This window comes from Meriones unguiculatus, chromosome 15, assembly GCF_030254825.1.
Source record: "Meriones unguiculatus strain TT.TT164.6M chromosome 15, Bangor_MerUng_6.1, whole genome shotgun sequence".
Taxonomy (NCBI): Eukaryota; Metazoa; Chordata; class Mammalia; order Rodentia; family Muridae; genus Meriones; species Meriones unguiculatus.
Genome location: NC_083362.1, coordinates 53,911,667 through 53,939,142, shown reverse-complemented (window position 1 = coordinate 53,939,142; position 27,476 = coordinate 53,911,667). Strand labels below are relative to the sequence as shown.

Here is a 27,476-nt window from a genome sequence, read left to right as displayed (position 1 = left end):
GAGTACCTATTCCTCAGGGCTAGGCCTCACTGAGCTTATTAGTTTTCTATTAAATGTCCTGGTAACTCCCTATTGTCTTAAGCATAGAGTGGCCAAAATCATCTCTCTTCTTTTTCTGCTTATATCATTGCTTACACAGTTTCACAGTTTACTTTTCCAAGGAGCTAATGTGAAGTTTTCATTCTGATCATTCCAATTTCTCTCACAGGCTCTGTGTTAGAGAAATAAGATGGATAGTGTCTAATGTTCTTTGCTTTATTTCCAATTGTTGTTGGCAGCCCCCTTGTTACTGCCTATGGCACCTTTTACCACCCTTTAGACTATCATGTAAACCTTATGAACCGTAAGCCATTCTTACAGTTTTCATGATGTCTTTAATGGTTTTGGATATTTCTTGTTCATTTCCCTTTAAGTCTGTTGTTATTTTATTAGGTGTCAGTTGAAGGAGAGGAAAGCTGCTTCCTTTAGGTTTAGAATTGTATTTAAGGTTGGAGTTTATCAGATTGTTACAGCAAAAAATGAGGCTACTTTGTGCAAATGACTGGGAAATTAGCAACCAGTTTATGACTGATGTGTGTTATGTCTTTCATCTGTTCTTAAAGTCTTTACTTCATTAGAGTACTGTAATAGAAAAATTATACAAAATAACTCATCTTTCATATTTTTGTTCAGTATGTTATATTTAGAGAAAGAAGTTACATAATTTTCTAACCCTCCCCCCCCCGCTTTCTCTTAAATGTACTAAATGGATATTTCACAGAATTTTGTTTCTTTTGTAGTCAAAGATAAAAACAAAAATATGCTAGTAAAAATGATATTATATTTGCCAGTTGATAGTGTGTAATGAAAATTGAAGGTTAAAGTGGAAATTTTCTTTTCTTTTAAAGACAAGCTGTCACTATGAAACCTGAGTCAGCCTGGAAGTCACACTGTAGTTAGCTTTTTTTTTTCTCTTTCATGTTGGGATTTTCATGTTACTTAGCCACAATGGAAACTTTTAATACTAAATGTTAGTTATGTATTTAAAAAAAAAACACTTATTTCTATATTGATGCAAAAATTCAGCTATTTATAACATTGAAAAGTTGTTAAATTTTTAAATCGTTCATGAACTTTCGAATGTTTCAGGTTATTTTTCAGCTGTATAATACCCATAATTGTTAAGTATGTTTTTAGTAGTTTAAAAAACAGAACAAAACAAAAACCCACACAATCCAAAATTGTCATGGTAGTAAGTCATTAATCAGTGTTGAGCTGGGTGGCATTAAATTGCCAAAATGACTAGACTTGGAAAACGTGTGGGAATGCACTTTGAAGTGTAAATTTCTGCATCCAGAGTTATATACACAGGAAAAACTTCATTTGTATTCTTATGAGTCATGCACTTACAGTGGAACAGTAACAATTCTCCAAGTATGAGCTGTTTGATCTGTTATGTGGCCACCCAAGTGGCTTTATCTCTAATTAAATTCCTTTAGTCTTCAAAGAGAATTCCTTTTTAGGCATAGTTTTCAAAGTGGAAGAAGCTCTTGCTTATAAACACAGACTACAAAGTTGCTGAGCTAGCCATATTCAAATCATGGCAATTACTGCAGCGTTTCTGTACGAACTGAGGCCTAAAAGAATGCATAAAGAAATCTGGAAATAGGCTATATTAATTTCTGTTTGTTTTTTTTTTTTTTTTGGATACGTTAAAATATTTAAAAAACTGATGTGTATGTCTGATTGCCGGTGTGGGTTTGGGTTTGTGTATGTGAGTGCAGTGCCTGGGGAGGCCAGAAGAGGGCGGTGGGTCTCTTGGACATGGATCTACAGGTGGCCTTGGGTTGAATTCAGGTCCTCTGCAAGAGCAGTGTGTGCTCTTACTCCTGAGCCATCTCTCCAGCATCTAGTTCCTACTTCTGTGGGATACAGATTCAACCAATATGAGCTCATTCTCTTTAGTGTTTTATATTTTTTTATTGTATTTTGCCTTTATAAGAACAAATTAAAAATTTTGAATTTTCTTATATTTTTAGTAATGTTTCAAAGCCCAACTTGGGCCAGTGAGAGGGCTCATGTGGTACAGGTGTTTGCCACTGGTGATCTGAGCTGGATCCCTGAAACCCACATAGTGGAAGGAAAAAACCACCCATTTCTACTAATTGTCCTCTGACCTCCACCCTAGCAACTCCCTGCCCCCAACTAAACAGATGTAAAGACAAAAAGAGAGTATCCCACATTTCGTCACCTACTTTTCCGTATTAGCATCATATGGCCTCGCTTCATAAAATATTGTCATGTATGTGAAAATAAGACTTGTTCTTGTTTCTGGACTCTTCCCCTTTCAAATGCTATTGGTAGTTTTTTATTTTTATAGGTGAATGTGTGTCCTTTACGATGTGCTTAAGAAAATGGGGTTTATCAAAATTACAATTAAAAGTAAGCTTAGTGTTCAGGAGTAAAACTGGAGAGACCATTTTTCAAATATAATATGGAATGTTTGTCTGCATTCTAGAATATTGAACATAACAAAAAACTGTAGTAATATGAGGAGTAGGAAATCAGATTTTAAAATTCATTTTTCAGGAGGAACACTGATTATCTAAATTATCAAATTCAAGTGTGAAGGTAGCAAGACTAGATCATATTTATTAATTTTCTTCAGGAATGTCAAAAATCATTTGAAATATGTAAGTTATTTATCAACTTGTAAAGATCTGATTACTAAGTATCTAAACCAACTGAATAGTAATGGTCTTGGCAGTTATCCCACTATGTAAATGCAGGTTTTGAAAGGTAACTGCTTTTGCTGTGTTTCATGATCTCTAGAGGAATAGATTACATTTAGTTAATGCTAGATTCATAAATATGAATGAATGTGCTATGGATCTTAAAAGTACAATTTAAACAGCTAATAAAAACATCCTGGGGACAAGGCAAAACCTTCCATTTGTAATGGTACAATTTCAGAATAAGTGAACTCTTAATTCTTAGTGAATGCCCTTTGGATTAAATTTTAGACTAAAATTTTAGAATTCGTGATATAGATTTAACAGTATAATACAGTTTGTTGTTCTTGATGGATTAATTTGGTTTTATAATAATGAAATTAGAATGCACTAAAAGAAGGAAAAAAGTGACTATGTTAAGTTTTTCTCATCCTATAGAAAGTCTCTTGCGACTTTCTATGTCTTGTAAGAATAGTATATGTTTGGATCTGGGTTGTTTGTTGAAAGGTTATTTACTTGACAGATTGTTTATAATGGTTTTCTGATAAACTTTCTTAATGCTACTCATAAAACCATAAAATTTCTGTCTGCCAAGATACTAATGAATTTTATAAGTGTAAGCCAAAGTGTAAACTGAAAGATTCGTCATGAAAATGAAATATAATTGTTTTTTTTGGTTTATCAAGAACTCTTGCCCTACAGAGAACCAGGGCCATGTAACTGCGCTCTTTTGAAGACTACAGTTTTTAAGCTCGTAGTATTCACTAAAAAATCCTATTAGCTTGATATTTTGCTGTGTGTCTTTGACAAGAAAAAAATTTATTTTTCCAAAACAATTTTTCCCCTTTGATGTCTTTACACTAAACTTTTTAAGAAAGTGCTGCATTATTCTTGAATATCTAGGGTGTACTCAAAATAAATAACCCTTACCAGTGGTGGTGGCGTCTGGAATCATAGAACACCATGTTTTTGTAGTTAGAAAGACAGTTTTAGATTTACCTAGGACTAAGTCTTCAAGCCCTGTTATGTGTGTAGTTACAGACTGATCAGCATGCTTTTTAGAAAATTGTTGGAATTTGTCTTCTTTAGAAAATTGTTGGAATTGCCTGGATTACTTTAGCGCCCCAAAATATACATATATTTGGTTAAGATAAATTTGTGGATCAAAATTTTGTAGTGAATGGTTGATTCCTGGTATTTAATGAATAATGTCATATGTTGCACTAGTTAGTACGGTAATCCTTTGCCACACAGGCTTGAGCATTTGAGGCTCTTGTTACATTAAGACTGTAACTCTGAAGAAACTCTGAAGTTTTGAACTTTTGCTACACAGGTTATATATAACCAATCTTGTTAATAAATTTTTATTAAATAAAAAAATTGGGTAGTAGTGGTTCACACCCTTAATCCCAGCACTCAGGAGGCAAAGGCAGGAAAGATCACTGTGAGTTCCAGGTCAGCCTGGTCTATGGACCGACTTTCAGGACAGCCAGGGCTACACAGAGAAACCCTGTCTTAAAAAAATTGGCGCAGGGTGAGGGGAAGCAGGTTGATACAGGAGGACTACAAATTTGAGTCCATTCGGTGCTTCCTGCAAGAACCGGTCTCAAAAATCAAGGGCTGGTGGGATAGCTAAGTTGTGGAGAACTTTCCTAGTACAAGTGAGACCGAGTTTATAGCCTGTACCACAATTACATGCAAGTGTGATAAGAAATTTTAGTACATGTTTGAAATACATTATTTGTTGTGAACATTCTATTATGCAGTAAATAACAATTTCATATAATACTTGCACATAGTGTTTAATTTATTAAGGGACATAAATTATATGAATTGATTTGACGTTTGTTCTGTTTGGCTTTCCCTGGGATTCCTGAATGTGTGGTTTGGTGTCTGATATAAATTGTGGAAATTATTAGATTTATTCTTAGTTTCTTTTCTCTTATTATTCCCACTGTATATATTTTGTCTTTCTGTAGCTATTTTGTCTTTTCCCACAGTGTTACACAATGGGATTTTTGTTCTGCTGGTTTCTTTGCTTTTTAATTTTTTTCTTCAGTCTGCTTTTTCAAGTTGGAACTTTCTCTTGACATGTTTTTTATATTCAGAGCTTTGTTCAGCCACGTCACAGGTACTAATTAGTCCATTGAAGGCAGCTTTGTTTTATTTACGTACTTGTGTGTTGTGGGTGCTTGTGTGCAGCATTCACTGGCATGCGAGCTCTGAGAAGCAGGTGGAGGCAAGAGGACAGTTTGCAGGAGTTAGTGCTCTCATTTCACCAGGGGGTCCTGGGGTATTGAACGCAGGCCTTCAGGCTTTGCAGCAAGCACCTTTCCCTGCTGAGCTACCTCTTACGCTCTAACACTGTTTTTGATTTGTACGGTTTCTTTTTGGTTCTTTGTTGGGACTTGCATTAATTTACTTGTATTACTTATCTGTCTGTCGTGTGTTGTCCCCCAACCCTGCTCCCGATTAGCAGTCCACTGTTTATTAATTATGGTTGTTTTAAATTCCTTATCTGGTAGTCCCATCTTTTAAAACTATATTATTTTTCCTCTTAGAGTGCCTTATAAGCTTTTAAACTGAAAGTTGGATATGATGTACTGTCTAGAACGAACTCAAATGGAGTCAGCCAAACAAGTCTAGAGTTCAAGTGAGAGGTCATAATTAGAGACAGTACTTGGAGAAGTCATGGCATATAAATAGTATTTAAAGCCAAGGAACAGGAGTTTACCTAGGGAGAGGATAAAAACAAGGGAAAGGAGCCAGGACCAAGACTAGGGAGGTTAGTAATAGTTATGTGAAAGGGAGCAAGCTATGAGAGAGGAAAGAGGCTCAAAGGAGAATGAAGTATCATCAATAAGAAACAACAAAAATTAGGAGTACAGTCAAGACAACTAAGTTTTAAAATGGGTATATTATTATGTCAAACGAAAACAGGAAACACGAGGGATATTACTCTCTAAGAAATCTGTTGAAAAGTCTCTGAGTTTTGTTTTGGTTAAGTGTAGTTAACATACACCGGTCTGCTCTAGCCTTCCACCATACAGAAAGAAACTACCAAAGACCAATCCTTTCTTCCCGTCCTTTCTAATCCCCAAGGCACAGAATCACTAAAACACAGACCTAACCACCAGGCTATTCAGTATCATTGTATTAAATGTCTGACATCTTAGTAAACATTTTATTAGAGTTCGTTCCCACGTCTGTTTTGCTTCAAAAATATTACCACTGACAATGCATTTGCTGAAGCTAGAAGACCAAGGGTCATTTTTGTTTTCTTTTCTTTTTGTTTTTCCTTTTAAGCAATGCAAAATATTGATTATAAAAGTTTTGTTGACTGCACCTTGAAACATATTTAAATTGAATTTTCCTCATTCTTACTAATATCTCACTAGCCCAAAGCAACCATTTTGGCTTGCATTGACTCACTAACTGCCTCTTTGGTTCCTCTGCATTCTAAGTTTTTCTATAGGACAGCCAGAGTGAGTAAGCTTGTTTGCTTGCTCACTTGCTCTAATGACTACTTCAGTTTAGGTATATATACTACTCTGGTCTTATTTTCTATTCTTTCTTTTGTCTTTATGTTCTAGACAAAGTGGCTGTTTTTTTCTTACAAGAACACCAAATTTATTCTTGTCTAAAGCTTTATGTTATCTTTTCTTGAGTGGAAGGCATGCATCCTAGATTCTTACTGGCTTGTTACTGTTTGAGATCTTAGCACAGATATCATCAAGAGAGAAGCCTTGAGGCCCACCTTCATCCACACATCCCAATTTACCCTGGTGGTGCCAATAGAAACATGCTTTATTCTTTAGCTGTCATAAACACTTACAAAACCTTTAATCACTTGATATTGTATATACTCATTGTCTTAGTTACTTTTATATTGCTGTGATAAGACACCACGACTAAGGCAACTTATAAAGAAAGCTTCAGTTCCAGAGCATTTGAGTCTGTGACCTTCATGGCGAGATCATGGTCAGCAGACAGTGGAGCAGTAGCTGAGAGTTTGCATCCCTGACCACAGCACAAGACAGAGACACTGGGGATACAGTGGGCTGTGAAACCTCAAAGCTTGTCGCTAGTGGCATACCTCCAACAAGGCCACACCTCCTAATCCTTCCTAAACAGTTCCGCTAACTGGTGACCTAGATAAGTTCAAATCAACACCCTTACTTTATGGCTGCCTTTCACATGAATGTTTTTTTTAAAGTTCTTTACTTTTTAAAATAACTTCCCCCACCCTCCTTCCTCTCTTCTCCCTCTAGCGTATCCCTCTAAGTGTGCACTTTGTGAGGGTAGAATTCCTGTCATACTCGCTGCATCTTTCTAGTATTTAGGATTGTATCGAAATGTTTACCTATGGAAGTTTTTAAATGAGTTGCTGAATTTTAGATTGAATACCTGTTAAGTGGAGATGAAGACTCAACCTCTATCCAAGGGAAACAGTTATTTTTATTACTCATTTGACTGTTTTCAGCCTTTAAAAAAACAAATTGATTTATGTCCAAAACTTGTGCATTTTAATTTTATTATTTAAAAAATTATAGTTTTCTAGCTATCATTCATAAGCATTCGATGTGAAAAAGGTGTGTGGTGTGGCTGGTCGTTATATTCTCAATGAAAAACACATGGCTTTATTTGTAGTTAAAGAGTTTCTTACTGGCTTTCTAAAGTTGTCTTCAAAAGCACAGTATACACATTAAGTTCTGTGAAATAGCTGTGATTATATTGAACTAAAGGAAGAACTTGAGGTAAATTTATGCAATTGTTTACTATTGTGTGCTTTTAAAATTATAAGTTTTTGTGTGTTTTGCCATTAGTAATCTATTTTGTATGTTAATGAAGTATATTTAAGTAAGAATAAATTAATTAAAACCTGTATAATGATTGGAGACATCATTCAAAATTAACATGAATGACTGAAAACTCAGTGGTTTAAGACTACTGTTTTAAATATTCATTCTTTTGGCTGGGTTTGGTGACACGAGTTTAATCCTAGAACTTAGAAGGCAGAGGAAGACATATCTGTAAATTTGAGGCTAGCTTAGTCAACTGACAGAGTTCCAGGCCAATCAAGACTACATAGTGAAATTGTATCTCACAAAAATAAAAATAAAACAAAATCAAAAGGTTTTTGTATTTATTACTTAATTTTGGGAAAGTTCAATTATTCAAATTTTTATTATGAATATTTTGGTGTCATATCTTTAAAAAAATCTTCAAGTAATAAAATATTTCAAAAGTTTTCTTCCTCCTTTCCCTCCTAGATGTTTTAGGAGTTTTAGCTTTTATATGTAGGCCCATGACTCATTTTGATGAATCTGGCCATTTTCATACATGGTATGAGGTATCATTGAGACTGACTTTTCTTGTACACTGAATTGGTCTCTTTCCAACATACTGCCTGTGTGTGGCAGCATCTTTCTGATCTGTTTTAGTCCTGTTTTTCTGTAGGCTTATCCTTGCCAGTACAGCGCTATGCTTAGCCAAACGTCAGTGCACAGTGTGAGTCCTTCAGGTTTGTTCTTTTTCAGAATTGTTTTTGGCTATTTTAGTTCTTTTGACTGTAAATCACTTTAGTCAGCTTGTCAGCATCAATAGAAATTCTTCCAAAATTTGGTTGAAATTATGTTTAATCTCATAAGTCATTTTGAGGAGAGTAAGATCATACCAGTGTTGAGTAGTCTCTCCCAAGAGACTACATTTATGTAAGTCATCTGGATATTCTTTGTGTTTCATATTTCTCAGTGTATTGAACATGGACATTTTGTCAAATTTTTTTGTTGTTACTGGAAGTGGAACCCAGGGCCCTGTATATACCATCCTTTACCATGGAGCTCTGCTAATATTGCTGTGTACTTTGGGAGGCATTATTGGAGTTGTTCTTTGGGGAGGTGTATTAGTCAGAGTTCTCTAGAGGAACAGAACCAATAGACTGAAAAAATACGGAATTTATTAGAGTGGTGTACAGGCTGTGGTCTGGCTATTTGAACAACTATCTCCCAGTAAAAGGCCAAGAATGCAATAGTTGTTCAATCCGTAAGGTTGAATGTCTCAGCTAGTGTTCCCTCTGTGTTGCGATCAGGATGAAGTAGGTTCTTATACCAGCAAAGGAATGCCTCAGCAACAGTAGGAAAGAGACTTTCCAGCCCGAACAAGGGCAAGCAGGCAAAAAGCAAAAGCTTCCTTCTTCCATCCTTATATATTGGCTACAGCCAGAAGGCATGGCCCCGATTTAGGCTGGGTCTTCCCGACTCAAATCAAGAAAATCCTTCACAGGTGTGCCCAGGTACTTGGGTTTTAATTGACTGGAGGTGTAGTCAAGTTGACAACCAAGATTAGCCATCACAGGAAATATCAGAGTTAACTGTTTTAAAATTTTCTGTCTAGTCTAGCTTCCCACATCTGTGATCATAAAATACAAATGATTTAATATTTTGACTGTCTGTAACCTGACAAAATGCTTGTTAGGATAAATGGATAAGTGTTCTAGGAGGACTTTTTTTTTTTTTAACATTCCTTGGGATTTTCTATGTAGAAATCATATGATGTGGTCATATCATATCATATGATGATGGATTTATTTTCTAATCTGTTTGCCTTTCTTTTCTTGCCGTAATGTACTTAGTGGGTTCTCTGGTGTGACACTAAACATAAATGATGAGAATATTTTGCTTCATTCCCGGTTTTAGGGCAGGAGAATTCTTCCTGCACCGTCAGTTCTGATATCAACAATAGGAGTTTGTGATTTTTGCTGGTTTAAAGAATTTTTTTCCTGAATTTCATGAGTTCTTTTTTCTTTTCTTATAAATGGATTTTTACATTCTGTGAAATGCTTTTACAATATGAGATCCCATTAAAAATTTTTTTTTTGATATGCTGAATTTCAGTGATTGATTTAAAAAAAAAAAACTGGTGAACCTCTCCTGAGTTCACGAAGTAAGCCATACTTGGTTGGGTCACATTATCCCATTTTTATATTGCTGTAACTGAACATCACTGTTAAAGTAGTAATTAACTAGATATTTTTGCTTGTCAAAGCTACATGAATCCTGTGTTTTGATGCCCTGTGACGGTTGTAGTAGTGTGTCCATGTAATCCCTGTATTTAGGCTAGAGACACAGGATGATAAGGGAGGCAGGCCTGTCAGGGAGTCAAGGCAAGGCTCTGCCACACAAAGATGAACTGCTAGTTCATGAACCCTTGTAACAAACACATAACAAGTACATTGCCCAAGCAGCATTCTAGTGTTGGGAGTTTAACACATAGACTAAAACTTGCCCTTAAGGACTAGAGAGATGTGGTTAATAGCATTCACTGTTCTTCCAGAGGACCCAGGTTCAATTCGCAGCACCCACAGGGCAGCTGACACATCCTCTTTTGCCTTCCAGAGGCACTCTACATACCTGGTACACAGGTGTACATGCAGGCAGAGCCCCATACACATAATAAGAATCTGAAAAAGAAAAACCAAAAACCTGCCCTTAAGCTGTGTTCCTTCCCAGAATATAAAAATGTCGAATAGTACTAGTGCTGTGTGGAGAACAATAAAGTGGTCCCAGAGAGAAGGACCAAAGCTCTTTTAAATATATTGGTCAGGGTAGGGGTTTAATAGGGTGACTGTAGCTCAGAAATATGAATGGAGAGGTCAGCATCTTATCAGAACTTTTCATATTTTCAAAATAACAAGTACTGTTACTTGTCAGCTTTTAAGACTTAACACAAAGCCCAGTGTCCCTAGAGTGTATTAATCTGTGGAGGAAACTGTAGAAGATGAAATAGGCAGAGGCCTTATAATGTAGAAGTTTATAGGCCATGAAAATGGAAACTCTAGGTTTTGTTCTCGATGCAGGGTAAGCTACTCATTTAGGCAGCGGGTGTACGGGAGTGTCCACCTGGCCACATTGTTCTAACAGTTACAAAAGTAGCAGCCTACATGTTACCAGAGTTTGTAAGAGCTGGTAATATAATGTTATAAACCTGACATAATACAAAAGTAGGCAAAGTGGTATTTTAGAGTTGTTTTTCAATTGGTAATTATGAAAGCAATTATATATGATATGTGTATAAAATTTAAATGATTGAAATAAATCTACTTACATGTTTTATTAAAACCATATTGAATACAAATCAACCCTTTTATTTAAAAAAAGAGATATAAATAATTTCATGAGTTTGTTTTGATTACACATTACAGAGACTTATTTCTGCTTCAGTATTTTTTTTTTAAATAAGGATACATTTGGGGATAGTGCACGGAAGAACCTTCTAGAAATTTTAAGTAGGGGTTGTGATGTGGCTCTGCTTTGCATTCCAGAGACTACAATCTAAAAGTCTTCATGGCGAATGTAGTTATAAGATGTGATTATAATGTCAAATATAAAATAACTTCAGAAGGTAGATCTGTTGACGGATAACAAACCCCCTCTAGTTATCTAATACATCCTTTTAGATTCCCTGTCTTGGCACAAGGTCTCTCATGAGCTCTATTCAGGTTAGCAGGTGCTGTGGTCATCTCCAGGCTTGGCTGGGGAAGAAGCTGCTTCCCAGATCACTCACAAGCTACTCATGGGGCGACAGCTCTTTGCCATATAGTCATTCCAGCTCACAGACCAGCAGTTAGCTTCTTTACTAAGGGGAAGACAAAAGATGGAAGCTTCAGTCTCTTCCTTAATCTCAGAAGTCATAGTCTGTTATTTCTGCTGGGTTGACACTACTCAGTCTAGTTCATACTCAAGAGAAGTGATTAGACATATCTGAACACCAGTAGATGGTATTATTAATAATAATAACTATTATTATTAGGAAAGTTTAGTATAAAAGAGATCTCGCAAGGTTCTCTATATATTTTCATTCTCTACCATAAATGGTCCTTTGTTATTTTAATCTTTGCATTGATTGTCTATTCTTACTCTGTTTTTAAAAATATGTCCTTACTCTGCTTATTTGTAGTTTTCCCTCGTCTTTACCCAGGACTCTTTTGCCTCATGATATTTTACTTAGGACCTCTGCTGCAAGCCACTTTAATTATATCCATAGCATCTTTTTTAAATGTTTGAGAGAAATGTGGATGGGGTAAGCGATAGAAATGCTGTTGTGGGTCTTTCTAGATTACAACATTTATGTCAGTTAATCAAATTGTCATTTAAATCCTGGGGGATTTTTTTTTCCTAATATTTTTTTAAACTTTCTTCTGTTACGTGTGTTTGGATGTCACGTGTGTGTGTACTCTCAGAGCCCAGAGGAAGGGCTTCATAGCCCCTGGAGCTGGAGTTACAGGCAGTTGTGACTCTCCCAGTGTGGGTGCTGGGAACACAAAAGAGGCTCCTCTGTGAGAGCCAGTGCTCGTAACCACTGAGCCATCTCACCGTCACCTCCCCGATGCTCTAATTATTTTTTATTTGTATTAAAAGCTGAGTGAATTGCAAAAAAAAAAAAAAAAAATCGTTTATTCATTTTTCCTTTAAAATTTGGGATGAATGAGTTTATTTAGAATTCATTGCTTAGTTACACAGAAGTGTGTTAATTTTGGGATAATTCAACTTTGAAGGCAGAATATAAACACATTTTACATTGAGACATTCTAACGTATATGTGTGTCTACACAGACATCTATATTTTTATCATCTAGTTAACCATTAACATTTGTTCAATTTGCATTTGTTCTTTTTTCCTAAGTCTTAAAATTTATAATGAACATTCTCTTAAATTATTACTCTTACTTCTCTCTCATGGAACTTGATGCAACCACTGTTACAGGTACAGTAGGTGCTTTTAGTTCATCTTTTATTAAGTGTAAGCATGGGCATCCATTTGTAGGACATGCTTTTATGTTTGTGTTATATGATATAAAACTAATGTGTGTGAGTATATACCTACTTTTTTCTTCTTCCCATTAAAGTCTCTGATTCTCTTAATTTTGCTATATTATTTCATTGTGTTTTACTGTTTTTTCTTCTTTTGTTTTGTCTTATATCTAAGTTGTTTTGGATTAATGTTTTGCCATTATAAGCATTGCTCATATACCTGTGACAAACATATTTTCAATTTTATGTACAAATTACTCAACCAATTTGTAGACTCAGTAGATGTGAGAAATTTTGCTTTTCATAAGTGTTATTTCAGGCTTGAATCATTTGTTGTCAGTTTGGTGTTTGGAAACTTTGGGACCTTTGCTTTGCTGACACACATTTCTTACTACTGTGATCAAGTGTATGTAAATGGCCATTTAGACACTGTCACCTAAGTGTCTTGTTACTGTGTCTTTTACTGATTTGAAGGGCTTCTTTATATATATTCTGGTGTTAATATTCTTTAAGTGTTACTTGGCTATTTGCTCTTAACCCTCTGCTTTTTTTTTTTTTAAATCAAAGAGATCTTTTACAACTTTTCTTCTTGATAATTTGTGCTAGTTTTGGGGAAAATAAAAATGAAGGAAGCACAATTAAAGCTAGCATCTGGGTACACATAATATTAGAGGGTTTCATGTGTGTTGAAAAAAATTATGTCGTGTAATAGTTCCAGTGTATTAAGTATCATTAAAAACTTAAAATAGTTAATGATGTAATATTTTCCACTGAGTATGCTGTTGGTAAGACTTAGTGCTACTACATTGCCATTTTCTGTATGTCAGAACGTAGAGCTTCATTCATTTCTTTTGAAAGTTGTTTAACTTTGGAATTAATCTTTACTGGTCATTAGGCATGGCTTTCACTACTTACTAGCTAGGAGGACTACGTTCCACGATGATAATAAATGTATATTTGTGAGAATGGAAAATATTATAGAGACATTTCAGGAAAAATACATGTCTCAGATCAGGCGATTTCTCACTGCCATATTATTTTTTAACAACCATAAACTCCTATGTTTTGTGTTCACTTAGGTGTACTTATTAACTGTGTAGCATATTTTACTTGTAGTTACTACTGTTCAATTTGAAAAAAAAAATTCCAAATGGAACTTCATTTTAGAAAAACTTACTTTGTTTCATAAAGATAAATGTTTTTGCAGCTGTGAGATTGAATCACATTTTCAAGTACGATTAAGAGACTGAAAGTGTTAGTTCTTCACTAAACACTGTCAGTGACATGACTGTGAAATGTGCTTGCACCCACATGGGTTATGAAACCCTTACAGTGGCAGTAAACAAATGCATTTTTGTTTTGTTTTGTTTTAGTGCTGCTACAGATGGAACCCAGGATCTCACATGTGCCACACAAGTATTATTCCACTGAGCTATATCCCCAGTCTAGTCATGTGCAATGTTAATTGGAATTGTGACTATTAGGCTCACAGTCAGAGTGAAAAATTACAGATTATTCATTATTGGGATAGTGTGGGAAGTTGAGAGATAAAGGAAATCTTTGGTGCCTTGCTCATTTTAATCAGAAACATCAAAAAATAAAAGTTGCCTTTGGCAAAAGTGTAAGCATCAAGCTTTTTTTCCTAGACATTTGATCATGTATTTCTTTTTTTTTATATAATTTTAGGCTTCCAGTAATTATCTTCAGGAATCGCCATGACCCCAGCTCTGAAGGAGGCAACAACAAAGGGTATCTGCTTTTCATCTTTGCCAAGTACCATGGAATCTGACAAGATGCTGTGCATGGAAAGTCCAAGAACTGTAGATGAAAAGCTTAAGGGAGGAGACACTTTCTCTCAGATGCTGGGATTCCCGACTCCTGAACCTACTCTAAATACTAATTTTGTAAATTTAAAACATTTTGCCTCCCCCCAGGCTTCAAAACATTTTCAGACCGTTCTTTTAATGAGTTCTAATTCAACACTAAGTAAGTATAATGAGAATTATAACCAAAAGAAAGTAATGGAGTCCAACTGCTGTAAGCTGAAAAACGTACTGTGTAATGGCAGCAGCATTCAGCTCAGTAAGGTCTGCCATTCTCATTCCGAGAATGAGTTCATCAAAAAGGAACTCTCAGACACCACAAGCCAGTGCATGAAAGACATACAAATTGTTTTGGATTCAAATCTCACCAAAGATGCCAATGTAGATAAAATACATCTGCAAAACTGTAAATGGTACCAAAAGAATGCACTCTTGGATAAATTCACCGACACAAAGATTAAAAAGGGCTTATTGCAATGTACTCAAAAGAAAATCGGACCTAGTCATTCCGATGTGCCTATTAGTTCCTCAGCTGCTGAAAAGGAGGAGGAAGTGAATGCTCGTTTACTTCACTGTGTGAGTAAGCAGAAACTCTTACTTAGCCAGGCTAGAAGAACTCAGAAGCACTTGCAGATGCTCCTGGCGAAGCATGTTGTTAAGCACTATGGCCAACAGATGAGATTTTCTATGAAACATCAGCTGCCCACAATGAAGATCTTTCATGAACCCACAACAGTTTTGGGTAATAGTTTACTTGAGCATACTGAAATTAAACCAGATGTCAACATACTGGCTTCAGAGAATAAGTTATGGGATGATACAAACAATGGCTTTTCTCAATGTACAGCTGCAGAAATCCAAAGATTTGCACTGTCTGCTACAGGGCTGTTGTCTCATGTCGAAGAGGGTCTGGATTCTGATGCCACCGATAGCAGCTCAGATGACGAGTTGGATGAATATACCATTAGGAAAAATGTGGCAGTGTAAGTGTAAAATTACTAGAGTTGTTTTTTTGTTTTTCTATTCTGCATACAGTAGCACTTACCCTGGTTTCAAGATATGTTATAAGAAATTGAGTTTTCTAAAATCTTACTGCTGTGGTCTTTAAGTTATAAAATACTGGTGAATTTTTTAAAAAAATGTTTTCTTTTTTTCCATACAATAATTTTGATCACATTCTTCTTCCCCCAATACCTCCCAGATCTTCCCCACCTCCTTATGAAGCAACTTTGTTTCACAGAAGAAACAACAAAAATGAAAAAGGAAAAAAAAGACAAAAATTATCAAAATAACATAAAAAGCGTGTGTGTCTGTGTCTCTGTGTGTGTATGCATAGGGCCTTCCCTCAGAGTGTGGTTGGTAGAGTCAGCAACACTCTGTTGGAGAAAACAGATTTTCTATCAATCAATTGCAAACAGCTCCTTGGTTAGTGGTGGGACTTTGTATCTGCTTCCCCTTCTCAGTGCCGGGGCTTTAATCTGTGTAGTGTTGTGGGTGCTGTCACAGTCTCTGTGAGTTGCACGTGGAAGATGCTGTTTCCTAGAGTCATCCACCACAATCTTTCTGCCTCCTCTTCCACATAGATCTTTGAGCCCTAAGAGAAGGGCTCTAATAAAGACATGCCACGCAAGGCTGAGTGCTCCAAAGTCTTTCACTGTTTGCCTATTGTTCTAGTGTGGCTCTGTTCATTGGTTAACATCTACTGCAAGAAGAAGCTTCTCTATGGAGGGCTGAGTGATGATCTGCTCTATGGGTATAGCAGTATGCCATTAGGAGTCATTTTTATTGCTATGTACCTTTATTAGAATGATAGCAGGTTTCCCCCTAGAACCATGGCCTATCTAGTCTCAGGTTCTTGGCCACTTTAACAGTATCATGTATGGGTTCCTCTCATGGAGTGGGCCGTAATCCAATAAAATAGTTTATGGTTACTTGCATAACAGTTATGCCACTTTTGCACCAGGATATTTTGCAGATTTGTTGTGTGTAGCAAGGTTTGTAGCTGGGTGAAATTGCTACTTTTCTTCTCCAGTAGCATGCAGAGTACCTTCTAGCACCATGCAACAGTAAGTGGGGGTGAAGCTTCAAGTTGTACACCAGCTTGATTTCTGCAAGCTTGATGATATAAGAAAGCTGTGTCTTCAGCAATAATCCCTTACCATCAGGTAATGTCATTAGGAGTCATTTTATTGCTGTGTTCCTTTAACAGAATGGAAGCAGATTATGGAGAGTAACCAACAGCTTCAGCAATAGCCTGTAATGTTTTATTGGGAAGGGGTTTTGAGGGCCCCTTTGGCCATTGATTCAAAAGATGTAACTGATTCCTGGCACCCGAGGTTTTACTTGGTGGTATGTTTAGTTGTGACATTATCTCTCATTATATGTTGTCTCTGTTTAAATTCCTTTCACATATGTATATTAGGAAGTTTCTCCAATAGGTTTCCATACGGCTTTTCAAAAGGCATTTACTGTGGTCTCTCTTCATATCTTGCCTTTCCCTACCCTTCCCTCTTCTTCACAATTTAATCCTATTCTGGTTTCTGTTTTATCCCTTTATAACACTATACTTCTCATTAGTTGGAAGATCTCCTCTTCCCTAGTAACCTCACTAGCTACTTAACCTCTGTTTATTCATGTTGAAACACACATATCAAAAACTTAAAAGCTAACATCCAGATATAAGAGAAAACCTGAAATATTTGTCTTTTTGTCCTGGGTTAACTCAGTCAGGATCATCTCAACTACATCCATTTGTCTGAAAATTTCATATTTTTTCTTAAAAAGTGAATAATATTCTCTTGTATGAATGTACCACTTTTTCATTACCCATTCATCACTTGATGGACATCTAGGCTATTTCCAGATTCTGGTTATTACAGAAAAGTGGTGGACATGGATGGGCAAGTTCCTAAGAGTAGTGTGGCTAGATCTTGAGGTAGATCTGTCCTATCTCCCTGAGGAACCCCCACACTGATTTCCACAATGGCTGTATCAATTTGCACCTCCGTCAGCAAGGAATAAGTGTTCCCTCTTCCCTGCATTCTTGCCAGCATGTGCTGACATTTATGCTGATCATGGCTATCTTGGCTGGGGTAGATGAAATCTCAAAGTAATTTAATTTGTATTTTCCTCATGGCAAAGGATGTTGAAAACTAAAAAAGTGTTTCTCAGTCATTTGTGTTTCTTCTTGTGAGAACTCTGTTTAGTTTTATACCCCAGTTTTAAGTGGGTGATTTTCCTGATGTTCAGTTTTTCCGTTCTTTATGTATTATTGAAACTAATCATTTAGCAGATGTATAATTGATTAAAGGTATTCCTCCCTTCCATAGGCTGCCACTTTGCTTGAATGATGGTGTCCTTTGCTCTGAGCCTTTGTCAGAGCCTTTTAGCTTCATGAGGTATCCTATTGTTGTTGTTCTTAAGGCCTGTCCTATGGGTGTCCTGTTCAGAAAATATTTTTCTTTGCCGATAGGTTCAAGCCTATTCCCCACTTCTTCTGACAGGTTCAATGTATCTAGTCTTATGTTGAGGTCTTAGATTAATTCAGAGTTGAGTTTTGTGCAGGGTGATAGATACAGATTCATTTTCATTCTTCGAAATGTAGCTATCGAGTTTGACCAGCATCATTTCTTGAAGATGCTGTCTTTTATTCAGTGTATATTTTTGGCTTTTGTAAAAAATCAGGCGTCTGAAAATAAATCAGGTGTCTGTATGTATGTGGAATTATGTCTGGCTCCTCTTCTGTTCATCAACATGGTATGTGTGTGCATACACATGTGTATGTGTGTTTGTGTTTTCTGAGATAGGGTTTCACTATGTAGCTAAGGCTATCCTGAAGCTCACCATGTAGACCAGGCTACCCTTCAATTCAGAGATCTGCCTTCCTCTGCCTCCTGAGTGCTGGAATTAAAGGTGTGCATTACCCACCTGGGTCAACATGCCTGTTTTATTCCAGGCCCATGCTGTTTTATTACAATAGCTCAATAATAGGTCTTGAAATCTGGGATGATGGGACCTTAAAGTGTTTTATTTCTTAAGCCATATGTGTGAGTCAGATATGGCAAGTGTCAGTCATATCTGTACAGAAGAATCTGGTATTCTGTAAATACTCCAATTCACAGGGTTTATTTTATTCTATTATACAAAATGGCATAGTATGTGTACCCATGACATTTTCTTGTATACTTTAGACCAAATCTAGATTAAATATAATGCTTAAAACAATATAAATGCCATGGAAATAATTGTTGTATTGTGTAGGGGATAACAAGAAAAAAAAAAAAACTCTATAGGTTCCATATGGAAGCAGTTTCAGAGATGATAGAAATTTTCTATGGTTTGGTTTGTAATAGGCCTCCTATACCTATTGAGGTCTCAGTTGCTATAATTTGTGATTGGTTGAATCTGCAGATGTTATAGTATCTATGGATATGGAATACTACACATTATTTAAAAGTCAGTTACTTTACTGTCTGTGGAAAACTTACACCTAGAAACAGTAATATTAATTAGGCAAAAAAAAAAAAGCATTTTTTCTATCCTTGAATGCAGTTAAAGCCTGAGATTTTATGAGATTACGTAGAATACTATCATTGGCTTTGGGAGTTTCTGAGTACATGTAAAGTGGTGTGCTACTTCAGAGAAGATAGAGTTGAGATGTCTTAGGTAGCTCAGGCCTGACTTGAACTCATTATGTAGTCAAGGATGGCCTTGAAATCCTGTTTATATTCTTGCCAGTGCTTCCTAACTACTGGGATTGCAATCATGCCTTTGATCTGCTAGGGTTTTATCTCTTTTTTTTGTTTTGTTTTTGTTTTTTACAAAGAAAGAATATAATAGTGTTTCAATGTATAATCTCTATCCAACCTGGCACTATAACAAAGTAAATATAAACCATATTATTTCACCTGCAGTACCTGATGATCTGCTAAGAATGACTAAGTTTTCAATTTAATTTGGCTTGAATTTAATTTAAATAGTCACATGGCACATAGTTTCAAATTTCTTGGGATCTGTTATGTTCCTTAATTAATATACATTCTTGAGTATAACTGTGGCATTATGGGTAGAAACAGTCTGCCATTTTTTTCAAATCCCCATTACAGAATTAGAAAGTTGCTTTTATTAATTAATTCATACAAAATTTGTGTATTATTCTTATAATGAGTAAACTGTGAAGCAAAGTAAGCACTCCTGTCTTTTGGTATTTTGATGTCACTATACCTGAAATTTGCTAGAATGTGGGGACCAGGGCAGTTATTAAGCACAAATATTTTTTGATATAATTTTTTTATTTATTACAACTTACTCACTTTGTATCCCAGCTGTAGCCCCCTCTCTCATCCCCTCTCAATCTCACCCTCCCTTCTTCTCTCATCTCCCATGCTCCTTCCCCAGTCCACTGATAGTAGAGGATCTCCTCCCCTTCCATCTGATCCTAGCTTATCAGGTCTCATCAGGACTGTCTTTCATAACCTTCCTCTGTGGCCTGGTCAGGATGCTCCCCCCTCATGGGGAGAATCAAAGAGCCAGCCACTGAGTTCACATCAAAGACAGCCCCTGCTTCCCTTACTAGCAAACCCATTTGGAGACTGAGCTGCCATGGGCTACCTATGTGCAGGGGGTCTAGGTTATCTCCATGAGACCCTCAGAAAAGACCCCTAGGCCCAGATTCATTGGTTCTGTTGTTCTCCTAGTGGAGCTCCAGACCCTTCCAGGTCTTTCTGTCTCCACCTTCTTTTATAAGATTCCCTGCACACTGCCCAAAGATTGGCTATGAGTCTCAGCATCTGCTTTAATACCCTGCTGGGTAGAGTCTTTCAGAGGCCCTCTGTGGAAGGCTCCTTTTCCTTGTTTTCTCCCTCTTCCGATGTCTATCCAGTTTGCCTTTCTGAATGAAGATTGAGCATCTTACCCAGGGTCCTCCTCCTTGCTTAGCTTCATTAGGTGTACAGATCTTACTATGATTATCCTATATGTTTACTGTCCACTTATAAGTGAGTATATACCATGTGTGTCTTTCTGCTTCTGGGATAGCTCACTCAGGATGATCTTTTCTAGTTGCCACCATTTGCCTGCAAATTTCATGATTTCCTTGTTTTTAATTGCTGAGTAGTATTCCATTGGAGCACAAATATTTTTTAGGCTGCCATTTTGATAGTTAATTATATGTGATATCTCATTTAGTTCTGTCAATAACCAAGGGAAGTGGTTGTTACTATCGTTATTTCACTTAAAAACAGTCACTGTGACACATGGCCACTCCCATGCCTCAGATCCGCGGCTGCTTTATAGAAGCCATGCTTCCCACGTCACTGATACCATTGCTGAAAGCACATCTGCAAGCCAGATCCAGTTTCAAAAGAGAGCCCAACCATGACTTCCCAGGTGGAAAAGAGACCGTGAAGACCCATCAGCTTTCTACTAAAGACCGCAACAGCCCTTGCTACGTCTGCTGGCACCCAAGCTGAGATGATGAGACCCTGTCTATAGTCTTTACCACTCTGGCCTCAGGTAACACATTGGAATGTCTCTGCTCTGCCCTTACTGAACCATGTTGCTGCACTTCACCTTGCTGGCAGCCATTGTTGCCCCTACTGATGTCAGTTCATAAAGATTAAAAGAACAACGCCACCAGCTGTGCATATATTATGCAAAACAAGAAACATGAAAAAAAAATCCCGGAAATAGTGTACCATCAACGATGTACAATGCTTTTGCAGTAACTGACCTCAATGAATAAGTTCTATGAATTAATAACTACCTGGAAAAGAATTCAAAATAACTGTTTTAGGAAGGCTCATCTAACTGTGAGAGAGTATGGACAATAAAGTCAGGAGAATAATACTTAAGTATAGGAGAGAGACTGAGATAAAGAACCAAGCAATTTTGGAACTTAGAAATAAAATGAAAGAAATGAAAAGTGCAACAGAGGGCATCAGGCAGATTTGGTTAAATAGATTTGTGAAATGATTATTTTGGCTATTTGGAAACAAGTTAGAGAAGAAATTTAAAGAAGAAAGCCTAGAGGACTTCTGGGTCTTCTCAGTGGAGCTAACGTTTAAAGACTACGGACTACCGTGATTAAAGAAGAGGTGAGAAAAGATTTTAAGGAAATTATGACTAGAAACCAATTGTATCTTAGGAACTGTATGTCAAGGTGGAGGAGGGTCAGGACTTTCCAGTTGTAAAAGTACTGCAGCAAGACAGAAGCTCAGAACCGCCAGCAGGTTGGTGAGATGCTGTGCAGGTAAGAAGGCCTGATTGACTCCTGAAGCCACATAGTTGAAGGAGAACTGACCCCAGCAATCAGTGCTCTGAGCATCACAGGTGTCCTGTGGCATGTGAGTACCCACACATAACACAAAATAAACGAATGAAAAACATGTATTAAAAAGAAAACACTGGCAAGCTCTTGAAGGATCTGCATATAGAACAGAGCTCGCTGGAAGCTCTCATCAGACTTCCAAAGTTTTCCAAGTCTAGAAAACCATGAGATGACAAAGTGCTCAAGGAGAAATAAACTTCCAGCCAAGAATACTTTACCCAGCAAAGCTCTCCTTAAAAATGAAGGTAGAATATCAAGCTGAGGAGTTTATCATCAGTAGACCTACTTCATTAATAATATATGTCACAAAGGTTTTCAGGCTGAAAGAAAAGTTAATTAGTTACAACCAAACATGAAAATAAAGCTGGTGGTAAAAGTAAGTAGTCAAGTCAGAAGACTGATTTACTGGAATGTACTGTAATAGAGATAGAAAAATAACTTAAATCTTTATTGAGAAAGTTAGATGGCAGCTTCAAGATAACAGCAATATCATTTTATAGTGGTTACAGAATGTAAAAGTATAATTGTGATAACAAGTCATGAAATGGGAGAGGAGTAAAATGTAGAGTTTTTGTATGCAATTGAGGCTATTTCTATGGGTTAGATACAATGTAGTCTGTTTTCCCCAATGTGCATTTTCCTGGTATGGCAATGGTGAGAGACTGTGTGAGCTTTGAGAAGGGAATCTTACTAGGAGGTCATTGTTATGATCAAGGCTTAAGGTAGTTGTTGTGAGGGTTGCTGTAAAATCATAAGAGTAGTCCCTCAGATGGTTTCTTTTTATTTATTTGTTTGTTTGTTTTTTATTTATTATTTTTTTAATTAATTACACTTTATTTACTTTGTATCCCCCCATAAGCCTCTTCCTCTTCCTCCCCCTGGTCCCACCCTCCCTCCCCCTTCTTCATGCATACCCCTCCTCAAGTCCACTGATAGGGGAGGTCCTCCTCTCCTTCCTTCTGATCTTAGTCTATCAGGTCTCATCAGGAGTGGCTGCATTGTCATCTTCTGTGGCTTGGTCTTGCATCCATTCAGATGGTTTCACGATATCATACCTGACGTGGTCATTTCCATAAGGATCTCATTTGGCATATTAAAATATAGCCAGGAATTCTTCATCAGAAGCCAAACAAAAGGGGTTGTACTGACTGGTTTGCCAGTCTTGAACTTTTGTCAAAATCATCAGCTTAATAGACCTCTTTTCTGCACAGGGTACCAAGTTCAGCTCCTTCATTATAGCAATCAATAGTAACAACTAGCATATTTTCTGCCAGCTTAAAATAGACTCCTACCTAACTGTTTTGATGTCTCATAGTTATCATATGCAAAACTTATTTGGCTACAGAAAAGAGTAAGGAATCAAAGCACAGCAGAAAGTCACTAGATCATGAAGAAGAGACTGCATTTTTAAAATGCCAATAATAGAATATATATGCTCTCCAGTAAGATGTTTCAGCTTTAAAAGGAGACACAGGGAATTAAAAAAAAAAAAAAAAAAAGCTATTCCCAGAAAACAGGGGTTAGCTATACTCATAAGCAGGAAAAAATAAAAAGTAATAAGAAAAATAAGCCACAAACGTGAGACATTGTACAACAAAATGAGTTATTATATATTGGTAAATTGCTTATCAAGAGTTAAAAGATTATTAATATCCACACGTAGAAGGACAAAACCCGAGACTGGATCTCTTTATGTAGCTCAGGCTGGTGTGGAACTTAGCGTATAGCTCAGGCCGACACAAATTCAGGGTCCTGCACGGATCCCCCAAGGCTGGGCTTCCTACTGTGCACTCCCATCCCTGTGGCTCGGAGGCATATTTGAGTATATACGACAAAATATACTAATTCAGTAATGAGAGATGTTAACAAGTCACATTCAGCACTAGGTAAATCATCCAATAGACCCATCTCAAAACCAACACTGGACTTGGGCTACACTTTAGATCGATGGCCCTAACATAGAGAATATTTTGTCCGATAGCAGCAGGAAATACATTCTTTGGACGCACTCATGGAACATTCCCTAGAACACATTATAGATAGCATGCGGAATAAATCTTAACAAATTTAAGACTGAAATTGTATCTGTAGGCCCCTGAGATGGCTTTGGGGGAATGACTGCCATATAAACTTCACTATCGGAGTTCAGTCCCCAGAACTCTCAGTGGAGAGTGCTGCCTTCTGCATTCTGCCTTCTGCAAATTGCCTCAGACCTCCACTTCGTCACATGGCCTGTACGTACCTGATTCACACTTTTATAGCACAAAAGAAAAATAAAAACTAAACAAAAAATTTGCATCAGAGCCAGGCATGGTGGTGCACACCCTTAATCCTGTACTCAGGGAGGGAGAGATAAGCAGGTTGCTGTGATTTCAAGGCCAGCCTGGTCTAGAGAATGAGTTCCAGGACAACCAAGGCTATACAGAAAAACCCTGTTTTGAAAAACAAACAGACAAAAAATTGCATCAGAAATCTTTTATATTTAAAATAGAATGAAACTAGAAATGAGTAAAAAGTTTGGGAAAATTAACAAGTATATAGAAATATATAGAGAAATTAAACATTTTTTCCAGAAAAGCCAAATGGATCAACAAATAAAGAAAAAATGTGAACGATCTTCAGAGAAGTTAAAGTAGAAAACAACATACCAGAACATAATATAGCAAAACCTACTATTAATAAGGAAGCATATAGAATTTTCCTTTAAAAAAAGAACTACGTGAAATATTGTTAAGACATAAGGAAGTCAGAAAAGAATAAAACCCTAACTTAGTGCAAAGAAAAAATGTCAGCACAAAAACAAATGCAATAGAGCCCAAAAAACGAAACTGAAAATATGAATGAAACTTGTTTTTGCAAAGCTAAACACAATTGATAAATCTTCAATCAGACTAAAATTAAAAGGCTGTAGGAAAAGTTAGGAGAGAGGAGATATAGGTGACTGAACAGAAATATAAAGGATTATAGTGTTCTATTAGGAATATTTGTACTTCAACAAACTAGATAACCTAGAATAAGTAAATTCATACTACATACACGTAATACTAAGATTAAATAATAAAAAAATTAAAAATGAACCTGATAATACCAAGTAAAGAGATGTCAACAGATGTCTATTATTAAAAGGCAAGAACCTGATGACGACCTTCTTAGGTTTCTATCAAACATTCAGAGAACTAATAATGCTACTCAAGGAGGTCCTGGTTCCTAATTCACTTTACGAATCCAGTACTACCCTACTAACAAAGTCAGATGAGAAGGTTAAAATAAAAATGAAATAAAAATAAAATAGGCTAGTATCCATAATGAGTATAAATTCAAAGTCCTTTACAAAAATAATTCAGATAAAGGATTTAATTCATCAATTAAAATAATCATGAACATTATCTAGTGGAATTTGTTTCTTGGATTCAAAGATGATTTAACAACAAGTCGACGATCATTATATCATGTTAACAGAATAAGAACTTACACGATCATCTCAATAAACGAGAAAAAAAGCCAAACAAATTAACATCCTTTCTTGGTTAAAGTTACCAACAACTTTTTATAAAAGATGTGTATCTTACATGATTCACATAATATTTTAATATTAGCAAACTTGAAAGCCATCCTTTAAAATAAGGAACAAGACAAGGATACTGTTCAGGCTGGTGCAAGGAAACATCCTAGACCAGGAAATTTATGAATTGCAGTTACTTGCAGATTCAGTTCTTAGAAATATCTTCAGACATGACACTTGTCTTCTAGCTAGGTTCTCACACGGAACTGGGAGTGAGCAAGTCCACTAGCCTCTTTTGTAAGGACATCAATCCTGTATGAAAGCAGAACCAGTCCCTTCCCAGTGACTACCTCTTAAGATCACAACAGCGCTACTAGGCTTCAATAGTCAATACTGGAATTCCCAGCCAAATCAGGAGAAAGGACATACAAGTGGGAAAAGAAGATGTTTAAATGGCTTTAAAAGCATTACATTCTTATGGGAAAAACAGGTATCCTGAAAACTGTTAGAAATATGAAATCAGTAAATGTACTAGATACAAAATCAATATATTGAAACCAGTAGTTTCTATACAAGAATTCTAAGCTCAAAATGCAATCAAGGATAAAAATACCTTTATGGTAGCATGAAAACAAATAGAATTTAGGATTGACTTCAATAAGGGCAGTGAAAGATGTGTATACTAAAAGTTACAAAATATTGACAGGAATATCAAAGTGGGCACAAATAAGTGGAAATACTCTACTTATAGGCATTTTGACAGATGCCTGCAATCCTTCAGTTCTCTGGAAACTAAGGCCAGAGGAGTTGGAGTAAGTATCTTTTTTATTTCAAAATGTAAAGAAGTTGTCCAGACAGCATGATGCTAGCAATAAAAAATCAACATTATATCTTAGGGAAGGAATTGAGAGCCTAAAATGAGTTTATTAACTCAATTGTGTTCAAATCATCTTGGAGAAAGATGCCAAGAGCACACAAATGGGGAGGAATAAACTCTTAAAATGTTGGGAAAATTAGACCTCTAGATGCAGAATAATGGAATTGAATTCTTATGCCATTCTATATTCCCACATAAAGACCTAAACGTGAGACGGAAAGTTGTAAAATTCCTAGAGAAAATGGAGAGAAAAAGCTTGATTGGCAAAGTTTTTCTGGATCTGTCCTTAAAACACCAGCAAAAAATGCAAAATAGGCTAGTGGGATTGCGTCAAATTGAAAACTGGTGCACAACAGAAGAAACAATACAAGCAGACAGCCTAGAGAATAGAAAATATTAGTAATAATGCATCTGATAAGTTAATGATCAAAGTACATGTCCAAGCCAGATAACACTAACAAAACAATTAAAAATCACCAAGGGACTTGACTAGACTTTTCTCCAAAGACATACAACTGGCCAACAGGTACTTCAAAACAAAGAGTGCAATCCAACATTACTAATTATCAGAAAAATACCAACCAAAACCACAATGAGAAAATGTCTTAACATATGTTAGTATGGTTATTATAAGGTTTGTAAGTGCTGACGAGAGTCCAGAGTAAAGGAAAACTTTGTATTATTGATAATGTAAACTAGTATAGCCTTTATGGAAAAAAGGTTTTTAAGGGAGCTAAAAAATGGAACTATTTTCTATATCCCAGCAGTCCCTACTCTGGGACCAAAGGAAATGAAATCAGAAAAAATTGAATTCATTTCTGCATTTCCATTTTTATACTTATGCACAGTCAAATAATGTAATGGACTATTATTCAGCCCTTTAAAAAGGTGAAATGCATCACTCATAAAATAATTGAACATAGAAGTCAATAATTGAAAAATGAATGCCTAGTCTCACTTAGAAGGAAAAGCTTAAAAAGTCATAACCTAGAAGCACAGTAGACTAGTGCTTCACAAACCTTGCAGGACGAAGTTGGGGAGAAGAGGATGTTAGTGACAGTGACTGCTTCCACTTAGGAGATATAAGTCCTGGGGCTCTTCTGTCAATATGGTGACGGATAAAATACACTGTGTGCATCAAAGTTGCTGAGAGTAGATGTTGAGCATTCTTAAATTTAAAATGGAAATATTGCAAAGGGTTGCTATATGTGGAACTTCATTTGTTGCTTCACATTGAGCTCTCTAGGAAATCATCACACTATACAATATTCATGTCATTTTTCCTCAAATATTTTTTTTTTAGTTTTATTTTGCTTTTTTGAGACAGGGCTTCTCTGTGTAGCCTTGGCTTTCTTGGAATTCATTCTGTAGACCAGGCTGGCCTCAAACTCACATAGATCTGCCTGCCTCTGTCTCCCAAAGTG

General features: G+C 36.4%; 1 protein-coding gene across 8 annotated transcripts in view; it reads left to right on the top strand.

Annotated features, from left to right (window-relative positions):
* The window catches only part of Kansl1l (KAT8 regulatory NSL complex subunit 1 like), a 100,479-nt gene that overhangs the window by 2,388 nt on the left and 70,615 nt on the right, over positions 1-27,476 (top strand). For all 8 annotated transcript variants that reach the window (XM_060368552.1, XM_060368550.1, XM_021655693.2 and 5 more), the window contains exon 2: positions 14,210-15,329. In XM_060368552.1, coding sequence (XP_060224535.1) covers positions 14,239-15,329 — 1,091 coding nt within the window. In that variant the 5' untranslated portion in view covers positions 14,210-14,238. The remainder of the gene's footprint in view (positions 1-14,209; positions 15,330-27,476) is intronic.